This window comes from Zalophus californianus, chromosome 10 (assembly GCF_009762305.2).
Source record: "Zalophus californianus isolate mZalCal1 chromosome 10, mZalCal1.pri.v2, whole genome shotgun sequence".
NCBI lineage: Eukaryota > Metazoa > Chordata > Mammalia > Carnivora > Otariidae > Zalophus > Zalophus californianus.
In genome coordinates this window covers 90812192-90829535 of record NC_045604.1, presented here as the reverse complement: position 1 = coordinate 90829535, position 17344 = coordinate 90812192, and the positions used below count along the sequence as shown (strand labels likewise).

At 48.8% G+C, this 17344-nt stretch overlaps 1 protein-coding gene across 6 annotated transcripts in view; it reads left to right on the top strand.

The window, feature by feature from the left end:
• Positions 1–9321, top strand: part of POLR3E (RNA polymerase III subunit E) — a 30845-nt gene extending 21524 nt beyond the window's left edge. For 4 of the 6 annotated variants that reach the window (XM_027612375.1, XM_027612378.1, XM_027612374.2 and 1 more), the window contains 8 exons: positions 1094–1175; positions 2189–2248; positions 2330–2487; positions 2861–2931; positions 3480–4003; positions 6204–6281; positions 7713–7838; positions 8554–9321. In XM_027612375.1, coding sequence (XP_027468176.1) covers positions 1094–1175; positions 2189–2248; positions 2330–2487; positions 2861–2931; positions 3480–4003; positions 6204–6281; positions 7713–7838; positions 8554–8610 — 1156 coding nt within the window. In that variant the 3' untranslated portion in view covers positions 8611–9321. The remainder of the gene's footprint in view (positions 1–1093; positions 1176–2188; positions 2249–2329; positions 2488–2860; positions 2932–3479; positions 4004–6203; positions 6282–7712; positions 7839–8553) is intronic. The other 2 variants (XM_027612376.2, XM_027612380.1) reach the window with 1 other exon arrangement.
• Positions 9322–17344: the final 8023 nt, after the last annotated feature.

The window sequence follows — 17344 nt, the reverse complement described above, 5'->3', positions numbered from 1 at the left end:
TTGGGTCTTGCCAGTGGCCTGGGGGTGGTGCTCCTCCCTTGTCGGTCTCTTTGGGTTTCTGTGAGGAGATGATGCAGCACTCACACCTCGTTCACTAAATCTGGCTCTGTGGTGCGTTCTGTGCCCCACTGTCATTCACGTGCTGTCCCCATCCTCAGGAAATGTGTGCGGTGGGGGTGGGCACCATTACAGATGAGCGCCCCAAGAGCAGAGGTCTGGGGCGCACGCCATGCTCATCGCTCGCTCAGTACCTGCCGAGCGGCTCCCTTCCTTCGTGTGGCAGTGATGGTCCCTGTCCCCACAGCGTGTTTCTGGGAAGGGAGTGGACACAGAGCTCGAGCTGGAAGGAAAAATATTAGTTGGTTGCCAGGTAGGATTGAGGAGGGGAGGAGAGAGGTCTCCCGGCAGAAGGAGTGGGCGCAGGAGAGTAGAGGCTCCTCGGGCACAGGATGGTCTCGGGGGGTGTGGGTGTGTATGTTCGTGTGAGAGAGACAGGGTCTGTGGCTGAACTTGGTCAAGGTTATACTTGCAAGCCTCAGCAGGCAGCTCATTTGCCCCTGGGCCCTGAAGTTCTCTGAGCTGGACTGTTGGTCCCATTCACTCCAAAGGCTTCAGCCCCACTCGTGCCTCGGGGCCCATCCAGGTCCCAGTCCCTGACCCCTCTAGCCCCCGCTTACACTGCCCACCCGTCCCTTCCGTCAGGTGGTGAGGCCTTAAGTCCTGCTTCCTAGCCGCTCTCTCTAGGCCTCACACCCGCCCTGCCTGTGGGACTCGCTGTCTTCCCAGAGTCCCGGGGTGGCCTGTTTCTGAACCCCTGCCCTTCCTGACTGCAGTGGGCCTTGGGGCTGGTCCAGTGTGTGCATGGACGGTCGTGATGGGCTGGGAGGAAGGATTCTTGGGGGATAGGCTTCTCTTCTACATACATGTTCACAGAGCCAGGCTCTGCGGTTAGAAGGGCGGCCCCGAGGGCAGCTGTGCCCGCCGTGTTGGAGAGGCTTGGGCTGGGCCGGCGCCTAGAGCTGGGGCTGGGGCCCTGCAGGCAGTGGAGGGGCTGGGAGGGGGCCTGACCTGCTGCTCCTGCTTTCATTGGCAGTGACATCCTGTACCCCAAGGACTCCTCCAGCCCTCACAGTGGCGTGCCTGCCGAGGTGCTCTGCCGCGGTCGCGACTTTGTTGTAAGTGCCCAGGCTCTCTGGCCTCCGGTCAGTGGGGCAGGGATCTGGGAGGGGGTGGCGGGCAGGGCAGTGGGAGGAGGGCAGGTCTGTGTGGCTAGGGCGAGGGCAGGGGGTCGCTGTGGACCCTTTTTCTTTCTCCTTCGATTCAGAATCCTGGAGTCTTAGACTTCATAAGAACATTTGCCTTCCTCTGGCCTGGGGATTACAAGCCAGAGGCCCATAGGTGGACTCTGGCTAGGGAACATGTTTCATTTGGCCTGAGCAGATTTTTTTAAATGTTCACTTGAATTAGTGTTTACAGTTCAAAATCCTGGTACAAACCAGATTTCTAGCTCATTAGCGAATAATTGGACAGTCTGGTATCACTGGGCCCAAACCCCTGCACGGCACCGACTTTGGGTGGGGGCTGACAGTGCCATCCCCTGCGGTCCTGCGCCGGCCTGCTTCTCTTGTACGTTATTGCTGTGGGTTTGGCAACTCCTGAGCCAGCTCATTCCTTCACGCCATTGCCCTGTCCTCACCCATAAGTCCCGGCCCAGGCATCCGTCTCAAGGGCTTAAACCCCGGCTGCTGGGATCTGCACTGCCTCCCTTGAGGGAAATCGGTCTCCTAAGCTGTCCGCAGTGACCATGATGTGCGCAGGGCAGCCCTTCAGCTGTTCGAGCGAGCGCCTGTGTTTTCTCCCTGCCTGAGCAGATGTCCCAGCTTCTCTGGACAGTTAGCGGCTAGGTGCCTCCACACTTTATTTTTGTCTTGGGGCCAGAGTGCGGTGGATATCCGCCCTGAGCTTGCTGACTGGAGCCCGTGTGCTGTTTGCCACCACCCATCAGCCCGTCTCATTCATGGGGATGCTGTCAGGAGGGCCTGGGAAGGGGGCGGCTGGTCCAACCTGAGTTCTTGTCGGGGACGGTCTTCCCTCATCCCAGGGCCCCAGGACAACTAGAAGTCTGGGGGATGGTCTTGGGAGCAGCCCGTCTTTGTGTCCTAGAAACAGGCTGCCTTTTCTCCCTCAGATGTGGAAGTTCACGCAGAGCCGGTGGGTGGTGAGGAAAGAGGTGGCCGCCGTGACTAAAGTAAGTGCCACTGTTGGTCGGAGGTCCGGGCCGTCCGGGTGGCTTTCAGGCCTGTGGGGCTCACCTTTGTCCTGCCCTCAGCTCTGCACGGAGGACGTGAAGGACTTCCTAGAGCACATGGCTGTGGTGAGGGTCAACAAAGGCTGGGAGTTCATACTGCCTTCCGATGGGGACTTCATCAAGAAACATCCAGACGTGGTCCAGCGGCAGCATATGCTGTGGACAGGCATCCAGGCCAAGTAAGGGCTTGCTGGCCAGGCCATAGCCACCTTGCCCCCCAGGCGCGCTTGGGGCCCCATGCACCCCTTCCTCCCCTCCAGTGGGCACTGCGGCTCGATCCCAGAACCCCCCAGTGCAGACCTGGTACAGCCGCCCCTGCTAATCAGAGCTGGCGTGTCTGTTTGTGAGGGGCTGAGGGAGCAGGAGCCTGGGCTCCTGTGGATCACCGCTGCCCGCCCCAGCCCGGCGGCTCCCGGTGGGCGTGGGGCCTGTGCGCTGTGGGGAGGGCCAGCCGGGCTCCGTGCACACAGCATCTTAGTCACCAGGATGTCCCTGCCTCGACGGTGACAGGGGACGTACTGTAAAGTTAAGAGAGTTTATTCTTCTTTTCAGATTAGAAAAAGTGTATAATCTTGTGAAGGAAGGCTTGCCAAAGAAGCCAGATGGACAATCAGGTGTGCAAGGTGCTTTGGACTGGGCCGGCCCCTAACCCAGCCCCGGCTCCGGGAGGCCTGCTTTGCGGGGGCTTGTCAGGGCTCGGGCCGGAGGGGGCTCGTTGCTCTCACCACTGGGTGTCCTTTCTGTGCCTTCCTCCCCCTTCCCCACAGACCTCAGCTTAAGGCTTGGCCTCGGGGACTGAGGGCTTCTGAACTCTGGGGCTGTGCTGGGGTGCAGGCCTTCCTAGGTCGGCAGAAGGTGGCGGTGGGACAGGAGGAACTGGCAGGGACTCAGCAGTAACCTGTCCTGGTTTGGCTCTCCCAACGTGGGATTCTGATTTTCCCCACTTCTGTCTCTTTCCTTGTGGCAGGGGGAGCTCCATCCCTCCCAAGTCCGGTGGGGGTGAAAGGCAGGACCGCAGCGTGCTTCAGCCCTGGCTGGCCGGCGTTGTTCCCGGGCCCTTCCTCTGGGGAGCAGGGTGCCCCCCGTCGGGCTGGTGGGGGTTGTCGGGGGGCGGAGGGCCCTTCTCTGCGCTGTCCCTGAGCCCTCCAGAGCAGCGCTCCTCTCCCCACAGGGTCTGCTGCACTGCTCTCTGGGGACCAGCGGGTCCAGGCGGCCAAAAGCAAGGCCCAGCAGAACCACGCACTGCTGGAACGCGAGCTGCAGCGGAGGAAGGAGCAGATGCGGGTGTCCGCGGTCCTGCCTGGTGTGCGGATCAAGGAGGAGCCCATGAGTGAGGGAGAGGACGAGGAAGATCAAGATGCAGAGGAAGACGAGGAGCCCATGGACACCTCTCTCGGTGGCGGCCTCCACAATAGGCTGGCCAACGGGTTGCCTAGCGGGCGGGCGGCCGGCGGGGACAGCTTCAACGGGCACCCACTGCCAGGCTGCGCCAGCACCCCCGTGGCCCGGGAACTGAGGGCCTTCGTGGAGGCCACCTTCCAGAGACAGTTCGTGCTCACGCTGAGTGAACTCAAGCGCCTCTTCAACCTGCATCTGGCCAGCCTGCCCCCTGGCCACACGCTGTTCAGCGGCATCTCAGACCGCATGCTGCAGGACACGGTGCTGGCCGCCGGTTGCAAGCAGATCCTGGTGCCTGTAAGTAGAGCCGCGCCTCCGGACGTGCGTACATGCGAGGCCACCCTCTGCCTTTCAGGAGGGCTCCTCGGCAGGCAGCCCCTTTCCTGGCAGAAAGGCAACAAGCGGGGTCCCTCTGGAGTGGCCTGTGCCCCTCTTGCTTTGGGGGAACCAGTTGTTTAGAGGTTGCATGGGAACTCGGGAGGAGTGCTGACCTTGGTCTGAATCTTGGCTCTCGTGGGTTGGCTTTGTGTGATCTTGGGCCTCTTGGGCTCTGCCTCCTCGTCTCACGTGGGCAAATGCTGGCTTTGGTACCTAGGACTTGGGTAAGGGCCCCTGGAGATGTCCAAAGGCGCTCACCCGTAGCTTGGCCTACAGCAGGGCCTTGGTCAGTGCAGGGCCCCGTCAGCCCTGCGGTTTCTCAGGCTGAGTTCGTTTCTGTCATCGTTTGATTTTTGCAATTTGCAGGTGTCGAAACCGACCTTCAAAGACATGAAATGAGCTTGTGTAAAGGTCGTATACCCAGGAGGTGCTAGAGCTGGAACTGGAACCTCAGTATAGTGACTGCAGGGCTGAAATCTTCTCTGCTTTACCTGGGATGCGCTGCCCCTTTGACCCGAGCCCATGGCTCGTGCCCTGGCTCGGGCAGGCCTCCCTGGCTAGAGATTAGCTGACTGGCGTGCTCAGCATTTCTGCTGCGGGGCCTGCAGGTGGCAGCGCGAGCCACCCACAGCCCAGGCTTCTGGTCCCAGCATTGGCAGGGGCCCTGGAGTGGAAGCCGCCCCCGGAGCAGCTGAGGGTGGAGAGGGCCAGGCTGGGGCTTCAGGAAGTGGTGCTGCTCATTCTCTCCCCCCAGGCTCTGCCCAGACCTGGCAGCAAACAGGACTGGGGTGGGGCTGCAGCTGCAGCTGCCTCTTAAGACAGCCTCGACGTTTGCAGTCCAAGGTCAGAAGCACCTGCAGCCTCCGGGGATCTGAGGCGAGGGCCATCTTTGTGTACGTGAGACACAGAAACTAGGACGAGAGGCCCTGGATCCCGTGCTGGCTAGGCTGTCCCAGGAGATCTGGCCCTCGTGGCAGGGAGCCTCCGTGGTGCAGTTTCCTATGAAAGGTACCAGGGCTTGGGGGCCCTGCCCTATTTGGAGCCACCCTTGCCCGCCCAGCAAGTGGGCCTAGTTAGCTCCAGGCTCCCCTTTCTCGGAGCTGGGCCAGGCAGGGGAGGGGGCGCCTGCCCAGGGTTAGCTAGGCCATCTTGGGCTGCTGGGGTGGTTGGGAGAGAGGTGTGAAGTAGGCTGCTCTCAGTCACCTTTGTCCCGCTCCTTCCTCTTGGGGCTGGCGTCCTGGGAGACCACGGCCCCTCTCTGCTGCTCCCGTTGACTTCCCTCCCCCTGATCCTGATGTAGGGACCATATAGAATGGTCCTGTCTGTGGAGGAAAAGACGTCCGATGTGTCTGGCCTCAGGGTGCTGAGGTCCAGGGAGAGTGAGTAGACTCACGGACTTGAATTTAACCCTGGTTCTGCTACGTATTAGATGTGCGACCCAGACACTGAGTAAACTCTAAGCTGGATTCTCCCCCTGCAGAGTGGGAGGCTGCAGCACCTTGCTCCTGCCTCTCTGGTTTCTGATGATCCAATGAGACTGTACGGTTATAGTCCTCCAGGGGCTTTATGTGGTAGGACCTCCCACTGTTGCTTGTGTTGTGGGGTCAAGGCTGGAAACTGCTCTACCAGGTGCCCTGAGCCTGGCCCCCTTCTCTTGGTCCACCTTCGGACCCTGCTGAACCAAGTGGTGTGGGTTGCTTGGGAGGCAGGCAGGGCCTCTCACCTGTACTGACGCAGCCCTTGAGGGAAGGGGTTGGAAGGAATCCCCAGGATACTCCCAGGGCAGTATGGGAGTGGGAGTGCTGCTCAGGACATGTCTGAGGGCTTATGTTTAGGGTAGGGCGATACTGGCTGATGGAGGGGAGCCGATGCCAAGTTGTTGGGAGCAACAGAAAACAGATTTCCCTCCTTGTCCAGTGAATCTGGGGGCTTCGGGCTGGGTGGGTCCTGCTCCGTCCCACTGAAGGCCTAGGGAGTGGCAGGAGCTGGAATTGGAACCTCTGGTCTCACATGGGCTCACTCCCTGAATGGGACTCATGCACACTGCTCGTGGGGGGGGGGGGGGGCAAGGTGGACCCGTGTGGGAAAGACCGACAACTCACACCCAGGCCTTGCTTAGTTTCCCCCCCAGACCGCTGCGTCCCCAGATGAGCAGAAGGTGTTCGCCCTCTGGGAGTCTGGAGACATGAGCGATCAGGTAAGGTGACCTCTTCTGCTGTCTCCCCAAGAGCAGGGAGGTGGGGTGAGGCCTTTAGGGAGACCCAGAGCACAGAATGTATGCTTCAGGTTTTCCAGCCACTCCCAATTTTAGATATTCTGGCTCCGTGTCTCTGTGTGTTGCTAAACAGGCTGGATGGGCCCGTCCTTTGAGCCGAAACCAGTGGTTCCCGATTGCCGGTCTAGATGAGCTGCATTAGAATCCTCTCTTAAAAAACATATGTAGGCTCCTAGCACTGACGCCAGAGATTTAGTTCAGCTCTGTAGGAGCTTTTTTACTTGGAAGAGAGAGAGCACAAGCAGGGGGAGGGGCAGAGGGAGAAGCAGGCTTCCCCGCTGAGCAGGGAGCCCAACATAGGACTCGATCTCAGGACCCTGGGCAGATGCCTCACCAACTGAGCCACATTCCAGAGAATTCTGCCATCGAGCCAGGCTCAGGAACCAGTGATGGTCATTTCTCACGTGGCCTCTGGCAGTAAGAATTAAAAGGAGTTCTTACCAGATCTTGGGTGCTGGTTTCTAAGAGAAATTGGTCCATTTTGCCTCCTCTCACACCCAGGCAGGAAGGGTCCCGAGTGTCCAGTGAACAAAATAGCAGGAGTTAAACCAGCACCAGTGTCTTGTCTAGTATGCTCATGGACCCTGAGGTCCAGAATTTTCCTTAAATCATGAACTTGCCTAAACGTTAAGGATGAAGATTAAACTGCTAAAATACTAGTCTGCCCTTTCCCAGGTCCTATCCCTAAGGGGTGGGGAGGAAGTGGGGAGTGTCCCCCCCGCAAAGGCCTCGGCAGGGGCCCCAGCGCAAGAGCAGTCCTGAGCTAGCTAGCCTGCATGCTCTTGGCTAGAAGACATGGCATCGGAGTTTTCTAGTCCTGACAGAGTAGGAAATTCAAAGGATTTGACAATTACTTTTTAAAATATACATGACAAAGCTTTCCGGCCCTGTCTTCACAGCTTAGATGGTATCTTACCCTGCCTCCTAATTACCATGAAACACCAAGTCTAAACTGCTTTTCCTCTGCCAGCACGTCCCTGGCTTTTCTCTTCTTGGGGCCTCGGGATGACCGATTGGTCAGATGTATTCATCTTTAAACAAGTCAAGTCCCGGGTGTACACAGACTGCAGTGTGGAGTTCGGTCCATAGCTTTGGATTTCTTGTTCTTTTTTTTTTTTAAGATTTTATTTACTTGACAGAGACACAGTGAGAGAGGGAACACAAGCAGGGGGAGTGGGAGAGGAAGAAGCAGGCTCCCCGCAGAGCAGGGAGCCCAATGCGGGGCTCGATCCCAGGACCCTGGGATCATGACCTGAGCCAAAGGCAGATGCTTAATGACTGAGCCACCCAGGTGCCCCCGGGGTTCTCTTTTAGGTGACTGTTTTCCACAATAACATATTTTTGCTACTAAAGCACCGACAGGTTTTGCTTGAAATCTTTTCCAAAAATTACCGGGTACGCCGGAACATGATCCAGTCACGGCTGACTCAGGAGTGTGGAGAGGATCTGAGTAAACAGGAGGTGGATAAAGTGCTAAAGGTAAACCTGCTTTGTGTTGTCAGTCTCCTCCCCATCTCAGGTGGAGGCCTGCAGTGTGTTTCTTAAATCCGGCCCACTCCCCAGCCAGGGGGTCTCCATCTGATGATGATGGGTGCGGGCAGAAGGACTGAACTGAGTCAGATGTGGATGCCACCTTCAAAAAATAATCTAGTGGGTCATCCCTTGAGGTGACCGGGCCTGAGAGTCCTGGCTCCCCTCCCCTTTTGAATCTTATACCACTTGATTTCAGTAGAATCAATTTTTAAGTTAAATTTAGTTTAAAAAGGAATATTTGTCAAGTATATGAAAGTACCTAAGTATACTACTTATAATGCTTTTATGAATTGACTGTGGTACAAAATACCGTGTTTGCAAAAACCCTGAAACACGGAAAGCTGCTAACCGTTCCTTTGCATCGTGATGACCTCAGACATCCGAGGGCGTAACCTGGTGCTATTTATGAGACACCTCTGTTCTGGGTCCACTTATGGACAGTTTTTTTTTTTTAATCTTGTGCTTGCAAAGCACATTCATTTATGGTTCCTCATTTTTCAGAGCCCCTGAGAGCTACCGCAGCACCGTGATAGGGCAGCCCTTGGTTTCCCATTTGTGCTCCGTCCATTAATCAGACACTGGGTTGTAGCGTTCTGCACAGGACGCAGTAGCTGCCTTTCCTGCTAAAGTCTGCCCTTCACACGTTCCTCTCTCTTCCCAGGACTGCTGTGTAAGCTATGGCGGCATGTGGTACCTTAAAGGGACGGTACAGTCTTGACAGTAGTCACAAACCACTAACCCAGTGACGCCAAGCCCAAGGAAGGACGGCGGAGCCGGCGGAGGTGCCAGTGGTCTTGCTGCTTCGGAAGACCCGGAGCAAGAGGAACTGACCGTGTCGCGGCTGGGGCGGTGTGCTGTCTGGCAGCCAGCGGGGATCTTCCTCAGCCAGGGGCAGGGTCAGCTGAAGTTAGATCGCTCCCAGGACAGAGGGCAGCCGGGACCTTCATTACAGTATAATTTGAAATTCTTGATGTATTTTGCTTATTATTTGGTTCATTCTCGTAATAAAGAGAGTGTATACTGACCACAGGCAGGCTGATGAAAATCATGGTTTAATATTTTACTTTTCAAAGTTATGTTTACAAGATGAAGAAAACCTCAAGGTTTTAAATATTTAAAATGCCTAGAAGCCAGTATTTAGTCCTCGATTATCTATCTGCTAAGACTTCTGTCAATTTCATTAAACCAAATCGAATTGTTTCACTGCTGGGTTTCTGTGGCCACCTTACCTTTTAAGACAATTTTATGTAGCAGTTTCAGCTGTTTACATGAATCCTAGCAAAAAATCAGACTCAAATCCATCTATAAATGTTTGCATAAGGATACAAACCAAACCAGGTAAGTATGGAACAATGTATAAGTGAGGTTATCACACTTTGATGTAAAAAATTTATATTTTGTGTATTTTTAAAATAAATACTAACACTAACCTGGCATCATGGTGCTACTGTCTTCTAAGGGTTACAGGAAGGCAGTGTTGTGTGTGCGCTCAGCCTCGCACGGCATCAGGGAAGGGAGCCGACGGACGGAGGGAGAACTTAGCACTGCCTGGGAGAACAGTGCAGTCATCTATGTCCTTTATTGAGATAGTAAAAAGAAACTGGTAAAAATATATTTCATTTAGCCTAATAGCTAAAACAGCAATATATAATAAAAAACGTTACTATAAAAAATGTAAAATACTCAGTTTTCAAGATCTGGCACTTTATACTTAGGACACTTGCTATTTGGACCAGCCACAGTGTAAGCGCTCATTTGGAACATGTAGCTAATGGCGACCTTGGTGGATCGTGCAGCCCTAGAGGATTAGGAAAAAAGAAAAATTCAGAGTAAGTTGGGGTGGGCAAGATGTGAAATTCTGCTACCTGAGGGGTTTTCCACGATCTGGTTTGGGCACTTAGAGCCACTATCTGAAGGTTTAGGTGATGGCGTGTGCATGCCCCACCACCAAAAAGAAAAACATCTAATATTTGGTAATGTAGTTTAACAGGATGGTGGTATATTATGTTCTTGGTACTAATTGTTAACAAACATGAGCCTGAAAAGAGTAAAAAAATTTCTGAAGTTGACTGAGAGTTTGTTCATCTCTTGTATGAGCCCCTTATAAAGGGGAGACTTGTCATGGAGAGTGACCACAGGGAATGATGGGGCTCATGGGGAGTCATAGCCTGAAACACACCGATAAGGACGGAGGAGTTAAACACTAAATTCAAATAGGAAAGTAAATAAACTTAAGGAATATAGGAAATAGTTGTTAAAAACAAAAATAAGGTGTAAAAATTAATGTAAGGTATACCAACCGATGAAGGAAAATGACATAAGCCTTAAAACTGGTTGGAAAGAAAATTACAACAGACCAGTTATTAGAGAAGAAAAGGTCCAGGTATTTTCATGGTTGAACTATGATCACATCTTTATGACAAATGCAAGGGTTAAACTTCAGCATGTAATGAGCCTCCAAATAGCTTCTGAAGTATTGATTTAAAACCTGACAAAGCATGATAGGAATTAAAATCCTTAGTAGCAGATTGCAGTAGCATGTTAAAAAAATAACCACCCTAAGATGTCTTGCAAAGGGTGAAGATATTGGAAATAACTTACTGTCACAGAAATGCAAGGGTGGTGGGGCGCCTGGGTGGCTCAGTCGTTAAAAAGCGTCTGCCTTCAGCTCAGGTCATGATCTCAGGGTCCTGGGATCGAGCCCCACATCGGGCTCCCTGCTCGGCAGGGAGTCTGCTTCTCCCTCTCCCACTCCCCCTGCTTGTGTTCCCTCTCTCGCTGTGTCTCTGTCAAATAAACAAAATCTTTGAAAAAAAAGAAAAAAAAATGCAAGGGTGGTGTCAGGGCATCTACAATGCAGCTCATACCAAGAATAAGCCAAATGATAAGGGGGGAAAAATCATCTCTGGGATTGAGATCTACAATTCATTTCAGATACAAGTTCTTAAAATCGGAGTAGGTGGATTCTCATTAACCTCTTTAAAATGGTAAAGTTAACCTGCTAAATCGAACACTCCACATACTCCTTAGGTTTGAGATATTTACTCACCATAGTTAATATCCTGGGTATACTACTTAGAGCATTTAGACAAAGGATTAAGTTACAATTAAACATTTAGACAAATTAGTTTTGTCCAACAAAAAAGTTAGACAAGGAGTCAAAACCTTCAGGTTGCCTGGCTGGTTTGGTGGAGCATGTGACTCAGTCTCGGGGGTTTGAGTTCAAGCCCCATGTTGGGTATGGAGATTACTTAGAAACAAAACTTTTTTTTCAGGTATGTCAACAGAATCAACTAAAAGCTACTCTGAAAAACATTCAACATAATAACTGGAGTTAGTGGCTTTCCTACATGCAACTACAGTTAGAAAATATAACAGAGGTGGGGTGGCCTGGCTGGCTCAGTTGGAAGAGCATTCAACTCTTGATTTTGGAGTCATAAGTTCAAGCCCCACAGTGGGTATAGAGGCCTGGGTGGCTCGGTTGGTTAGGCGTCTGCCTTCTGCTCAGGTCATGATCCCAGGGTCCTGGGGTGGAACCCCGAGTTGGGTTCCTTGCTTAGCAGGGAGTCTGCTTCTCCCTCTCTGCCCCTCCGCCTGCTTGTGTGTGTGCACTCTCAAATAAAATCTTAAAAATAATAAAACATACAGATTGTATATGTGTGTGTATATATATATATGTTTTAACAGAAGGAAAGAATACTCAGGAGGTGAACCTTCTAAAATCTGTAGGACCTAAAGTGATAAAAATTTGAAAACTGGGACACAAAGACCACTGGAACAAATGGGAAGGCATAAAACCATGTTTTTGGATCGAAGTCTCTGTGTTATAGTCTGTACTTAATTTAACCAATTTTTAAACTTAATCCCAATAACCATTTACCCCCAAGAACCAGACAAGCTAACTTTAAAGTTCATGTAGGAAAAAATGGGGGGAAAAAAGGAAATTCTGAAGGAGCAATGAGGGCAATAGTCTCTTAACAGGAAAATATCAAGCTATAACAGCAATTAAAAACTGCCATAGATGCAAAAATCCCAAATCCTAGAACAGAAACAGGTTCAAATTCATGTAGAAATTTAGTACTGATTCAGGTGATTTCAAGTGAGGAATAGGTGAAGTTTAAGAAGATTCTGGAAAGATGGTGGAATGAGAAGCACCAGAAATCTCTCCGGACCTAGACACCAATTGAACAGGCAGAACTGGTCTGATGTAACCATTTTAGAACTCCAGAGTCTAAAGGCCTGTAACTTCCAGGGAGAACCAGGACTGTCCATTGCTGGCAATTTGCGTCAACTTCGGCTCCTAGCACAGTAGCAAGTACCCCACCACTAGCCATATTCATGGAGCAGCTTGCAACAGCTTGCAGGAACCTGGGTGGGCAAAAAGACTCTTGAAATATCAGAAATGTATGCTGACTGCTGCTTCTGGCCAGAGGTGCAGGGGCGGGCAGCCGGTGTCACACCTCCCCCCATTGTTGTAAGTTTCTCCAGCTGAGGCTGAATTGACTGCCAGGGTAGGATTTAAAGCACTGGCATGCTCCCCACCCCACTTCGTACATTTTTCACTTTTTCCCCTTTGGGGAGACATTAAAAACTAGGATATTTTAAAAAAAATTGATTGCATCTACAGAGAAAACTAGAAAGTGACTATGCATGCCCAGGGAAAGGCTCAGAAAAGACCTGAGAAGACCTTAGGTTTACACCTCAGGCTAATCCTCAGCACAGACACAGCCTGCAACAATTTAAGGAACAAAAACAATAACCAATAAAACCAGCACAACTTGGAAAAGGGTGAGAATCTGACTCCCAGAGTTACAACATTATCAGACTCAAATGTCTGCTGTTGAAAAAATCACAATGCATACAAAACGAGGAAAATATGGGGCACTCAAAGGAAAAAAACAGAAACTGTCCCTGAAAGACCTAATGGCAGATATAGTAGACAAAGACTTTAGACAATGTGTTTTAAAGACCTCAAAAGAACAAGAGGATGTAGAGACAGTCAAGAAAATGTGTGAACAAAATGGAAATGATAGAACTAAAGAGAAAACCACAGTAATTCTGGGACTGAAAAGCACAGTAATGGAAATGAAAAATTCACTAGAGGGATTCAAAGGCAGATTTGAGCAAGTAGAAGAAAGAATCAGCAAACTTGAAGATAAGATGATAGAAATCATTCCATCTGATGGGGCGCCTGGGTGGCTCAGTCGTTAATCGTCTGCCTTGGGCTCAGGTCATGATACCATGGTCCCAGGGTCCTGGGATTGAGCCCCGCATCGGGCTCCCTGCTCAGCAGGAAGCCTGCTTCTCCCTCTCCCACTCCCCCTGCTTGTGTTCCCTCTCTCACTGTGTCTCTCTCTGTCAAATAAATAAATAAAATCTTAAAAAAAAAAAACCACACACACACACACACACACACACACACACACACGATTGAACTAGATGCTGTCTACAAGAGACTCACTTGAGATCCAATGACACAAACGGTTGAAATTGAAAGGATGGAGAAAAGATATTCCGGGAAATTAGGAGACTTTAATACCCCATTCACAATAACGGATAGAACCACCAGACAGAAGATAACTAAGGAAACAGAGGATTTAACACAATAAGCCAACATATAAGGCACACTCTACACAACATAATACACATTCTTCTCAAGGGCACATAGGACATTTTTAAGGAGAGACCATAAGTCACAAATTAAGTTTCAACAGATCTTAAAAGATATCATACAAACTATCTTCCTTGATGAATTTAGAAATCAGTAACAAAAAATTGGAAAAGTCACCAAATTGTGAACAACATACTTTTAAACTACCAATGGATCAGAGAAATCAAAGGGAAATTAGAAAATACTTAAGACATGAATGAAGGGGCGCCTGGGTGGCTCAGTTGGTTAAGCGACTGCCTTCGGCTCAGGTCATGATCCTGGAGTCCCGGGATCGAGTCCCGCATCGGGCTCCCTGCTCGGCAGGGAGTCTGCCTCTCCCTCTGACCCTCTTCCCTCTTGTGCTCTCTGTCTCTCATTCTCTCCCTCTCAAATAAATAAATAAAATCTTTAAAAAAAAAAAAAGACATGAATGAAAATGAAAATACAACATCCCAAAACTTATGGAACACAGAAAAAGTAGTGCTTACGGGGAAATTTAGTGTTATAAATGCTTACCTTAAAAAATAAGAAAGAAGGGCATCTGGCTGGTGCAGTTGGTGGAGCTTTTTACTCTTGATCTTGGGGTTGTGGGTTTGAGGCCCATGTTGGGTAAAAATCTAAAAAAAAAAAAGATATTAAATCTACAACCTGATTTTACAACTAAAGAAACTAAAAAAAAGTATTAAACCCCAAGTGAGGGGAATAATAAAGACTTAGAGATCAATGAAACACAGAATATAAAAACATTAGAGAAAAATCAAATGAAACAAAAAGTGGTTCTTTGAAAAGATAAAATTGAAAAACCTTGTTAGATAGACTAAAAGAGAGAGAGAAGACTCAAATTACTAAAATCAGAAATGAAAGTGGAGATTTTACAGAAATAAAAAGGACTCCAGGAGAGTACTGTGGTTGTAGGCACTGAGTAATATACGGAATTCTCAAATCAGCATGCTCTATACCTGAAACTAACACAACACTATGTGCCAGTTATACTTCAGTTAAAAAAAAAAACTATACTGGGGCACCTGGCTGGCTAAATCAGTGGAGCATGCAACTCTTGGTCTCAGGGTTGTGGGTTTGAGCCCTGCATTGGGTGCAGAGATTAATTTAAAAAAATAAAATGAAATCTTTTTTAAAAATTAAAAAAAATAAATTTACAAACCACAATAGACATTGCTATGAGAGAGAGCACACGAGAGAGCGTGAACTATGAACAACAGTATGTCAAGTTAGATAACCTAGGTCAAAGGGACAAATTCCTGGAAACACAAAACCTACCAAGACTAAATCACAAAGACAGAAAATCTGAGTAGACCTGTAATAAAAAAAATCTCCCAACAGATAAAGAGCCCTAGACCTGATGGCTTCACTGGTGGATTTGAGCAAACACTTAAAGAACTAATACCAATCCGGGGCGCCTGGGTGGCTCAGTCATTAAGCGTCTGCCTTCAGCTCAGGTCATTGATCCCAGAGTCCTGGGATTGAGCCCACTCCCTGCTCTGTAGGAAGCCTGCTTCTCCCTCTCCCACTCCCCCTGCTTGTGTTCCCTCTGTCTCTGTCAAATAATTAGAATCTTTAAAAAAAAAAAAAAAAAAGAACTATTACCAATCCTTCTCAATCTTAACAACAAAACAGAAACAAAAAAACAAAACTGAGGTAGGAACACTTCCTAATTCTGTCTATGAAGTCAGCATTACCCTGATATTAAAGCCAAAGACACTACAAGGAAACTATAAACCAATATCCCTTATGAACACTAATGCAAAAAACCTCAACAAAATACCAGTAAATAGGATTCAGCAGCACATTAAAAGGATTACACATCATGATAATGTGGGGTTTATTCCTGGAATGCAAGGTTGGTACAACATATAAAAATTGATCAACAGTTATGCCTCGGTGGCTCAGTCAGTTGGGCGTCTGCCTTTGGCTTGGGTCATGATCCCAGGATCCTGGGATTGAGTCCCACATCGGGCTCCTTGCTCAGTGGGGAGCCTGCTTCTCCCTCTGCCTGCCACTCCCCCTGCTTGTGCTCTCACTCTCTGACAAATGAATAAAATTAAAAAAAAAAATAAAAACTGATCAACACAATAATGCCATATCAACAGAATGAAGGAAAAACCACCACATGATCATCTCAAATGATGCAGAGAAAGCATATGGCAAAATACTACATCTTTTCATGGTTAAAAAGAAAAAGAACACTTGGGTGAGGGGATGGGTTAGCCCAGTGATGGGTATTAAGGAGGGCACGTATTGCATGGAGCACTGGGTGCTACACACAAACAATGAATCATGGAACACTACATCAAAAACTAATGATGGTGACTAACATAATAAAAAAAAAACCCACTCAATGAACTAGGAAGATACTTACTTCAACATAATAAAAGCCATATATGAAAAATCCACAGTGAACATCAAACTCAGTATTGAAAAAATGAAAGCATTTACTCAAAGTTCAGGAACAAGGGAAAGATGCCTGCTTTAACCACTTCTAATTTAACAGTACTGAAATTTCTAGCCAAAGCAATTAGGCAAGGAAAACGAACAGCAGTCACTCAGATTGGGAAGGAAGAAGTAAAATTTTCTACTTGCAGATAATATGATCTTATATGCAGAAAACTCTATAAAGATTCCACAAAAAAAAAACCTGTCAGAATAAATGAACTCAGCAGAGTAGCTGGATACAAAGTCAACACACAAAAAATAGTTGCATTTCTGTACACTAACAATGCACAATCCTAAAAGGAAATTAGAAAGCAATTCCATTTAGGGGCGCCTGGATGGCTCAGTTGTTAAGTGTCTGCCTTCAGCTCAGGTCATGATCCCAGGGTCCTGGAATCGAGCCCTGCCTTGGGCTCCCTGCTCAGCGGGGAGTCTGCTTCTCCCTCTCCCACTCCCCCTGCTTGTGTTCCCTCTCTCACTGTGTCTGTCTCTGTCAAATAAAATCTTAAAAAAAAAAAATTCCATTTAAAATGGCATCAAAAGAATGAAACACTTAGTAATTATTTTGAAGTTTATTAATTTAAGTAGGCTCTACACCCAACATGGGCTTGAACTCACAACCCCGAGATCTAGAGTCACACTCCTCCAAATGAGCCAGCCAGGCACTGAAACACCTTGTAATTAATGCAACCAAAGAGGTGAAAGATTTCAAACAATGAAAATAAAACATTGTTTAAAGAAAATTAAGACATAAATAAGTGGAAACACATCTTATGCTCGTAGATTGGAAGAGTTAATATTGTTAAAATATCAATATTACTCAAAAGTAATACTGGGTGGCTCAGTCTGTTAAGCGTCTGCCTTCAGCTCAGGTCATGATCCCAGGGTCCTGGGATCGAGTCCCTCATCGGGCTCCCTGCTCAGCCTGTCACTCTCCCTGCTTGTGCATGCCCTCTGACAAATGAATAAAATCTTAAAAAAACAAAACATTAAAAACAGAATTACCATATGATCCAGCAATTCCACTTGAGTATATTTTCAAAAGAATTGAAAGCAGGACCTCAAAGACATACTTGTACACACATGTTCATACCAGCATTAGTCACAAAAGGTAAAACATGTAAACAGCCCAAGTGTCCACTGATGGGTGGATAAACAAAATGTGGCACACACATCTACAATAGTATTCAGCCTTAAAAAGGAAACTCAATATGCTACAACACGGATGAAACTTCCAAGTCATTATACTCAGTGAAATAAGACAAATTCTGCATGATTCCACTTCCGTGAGGTACTTAGTGTAGACAGAATCATTAAGACAGAAAAGTATAATGGTAGTTGCCACAGACGGGGG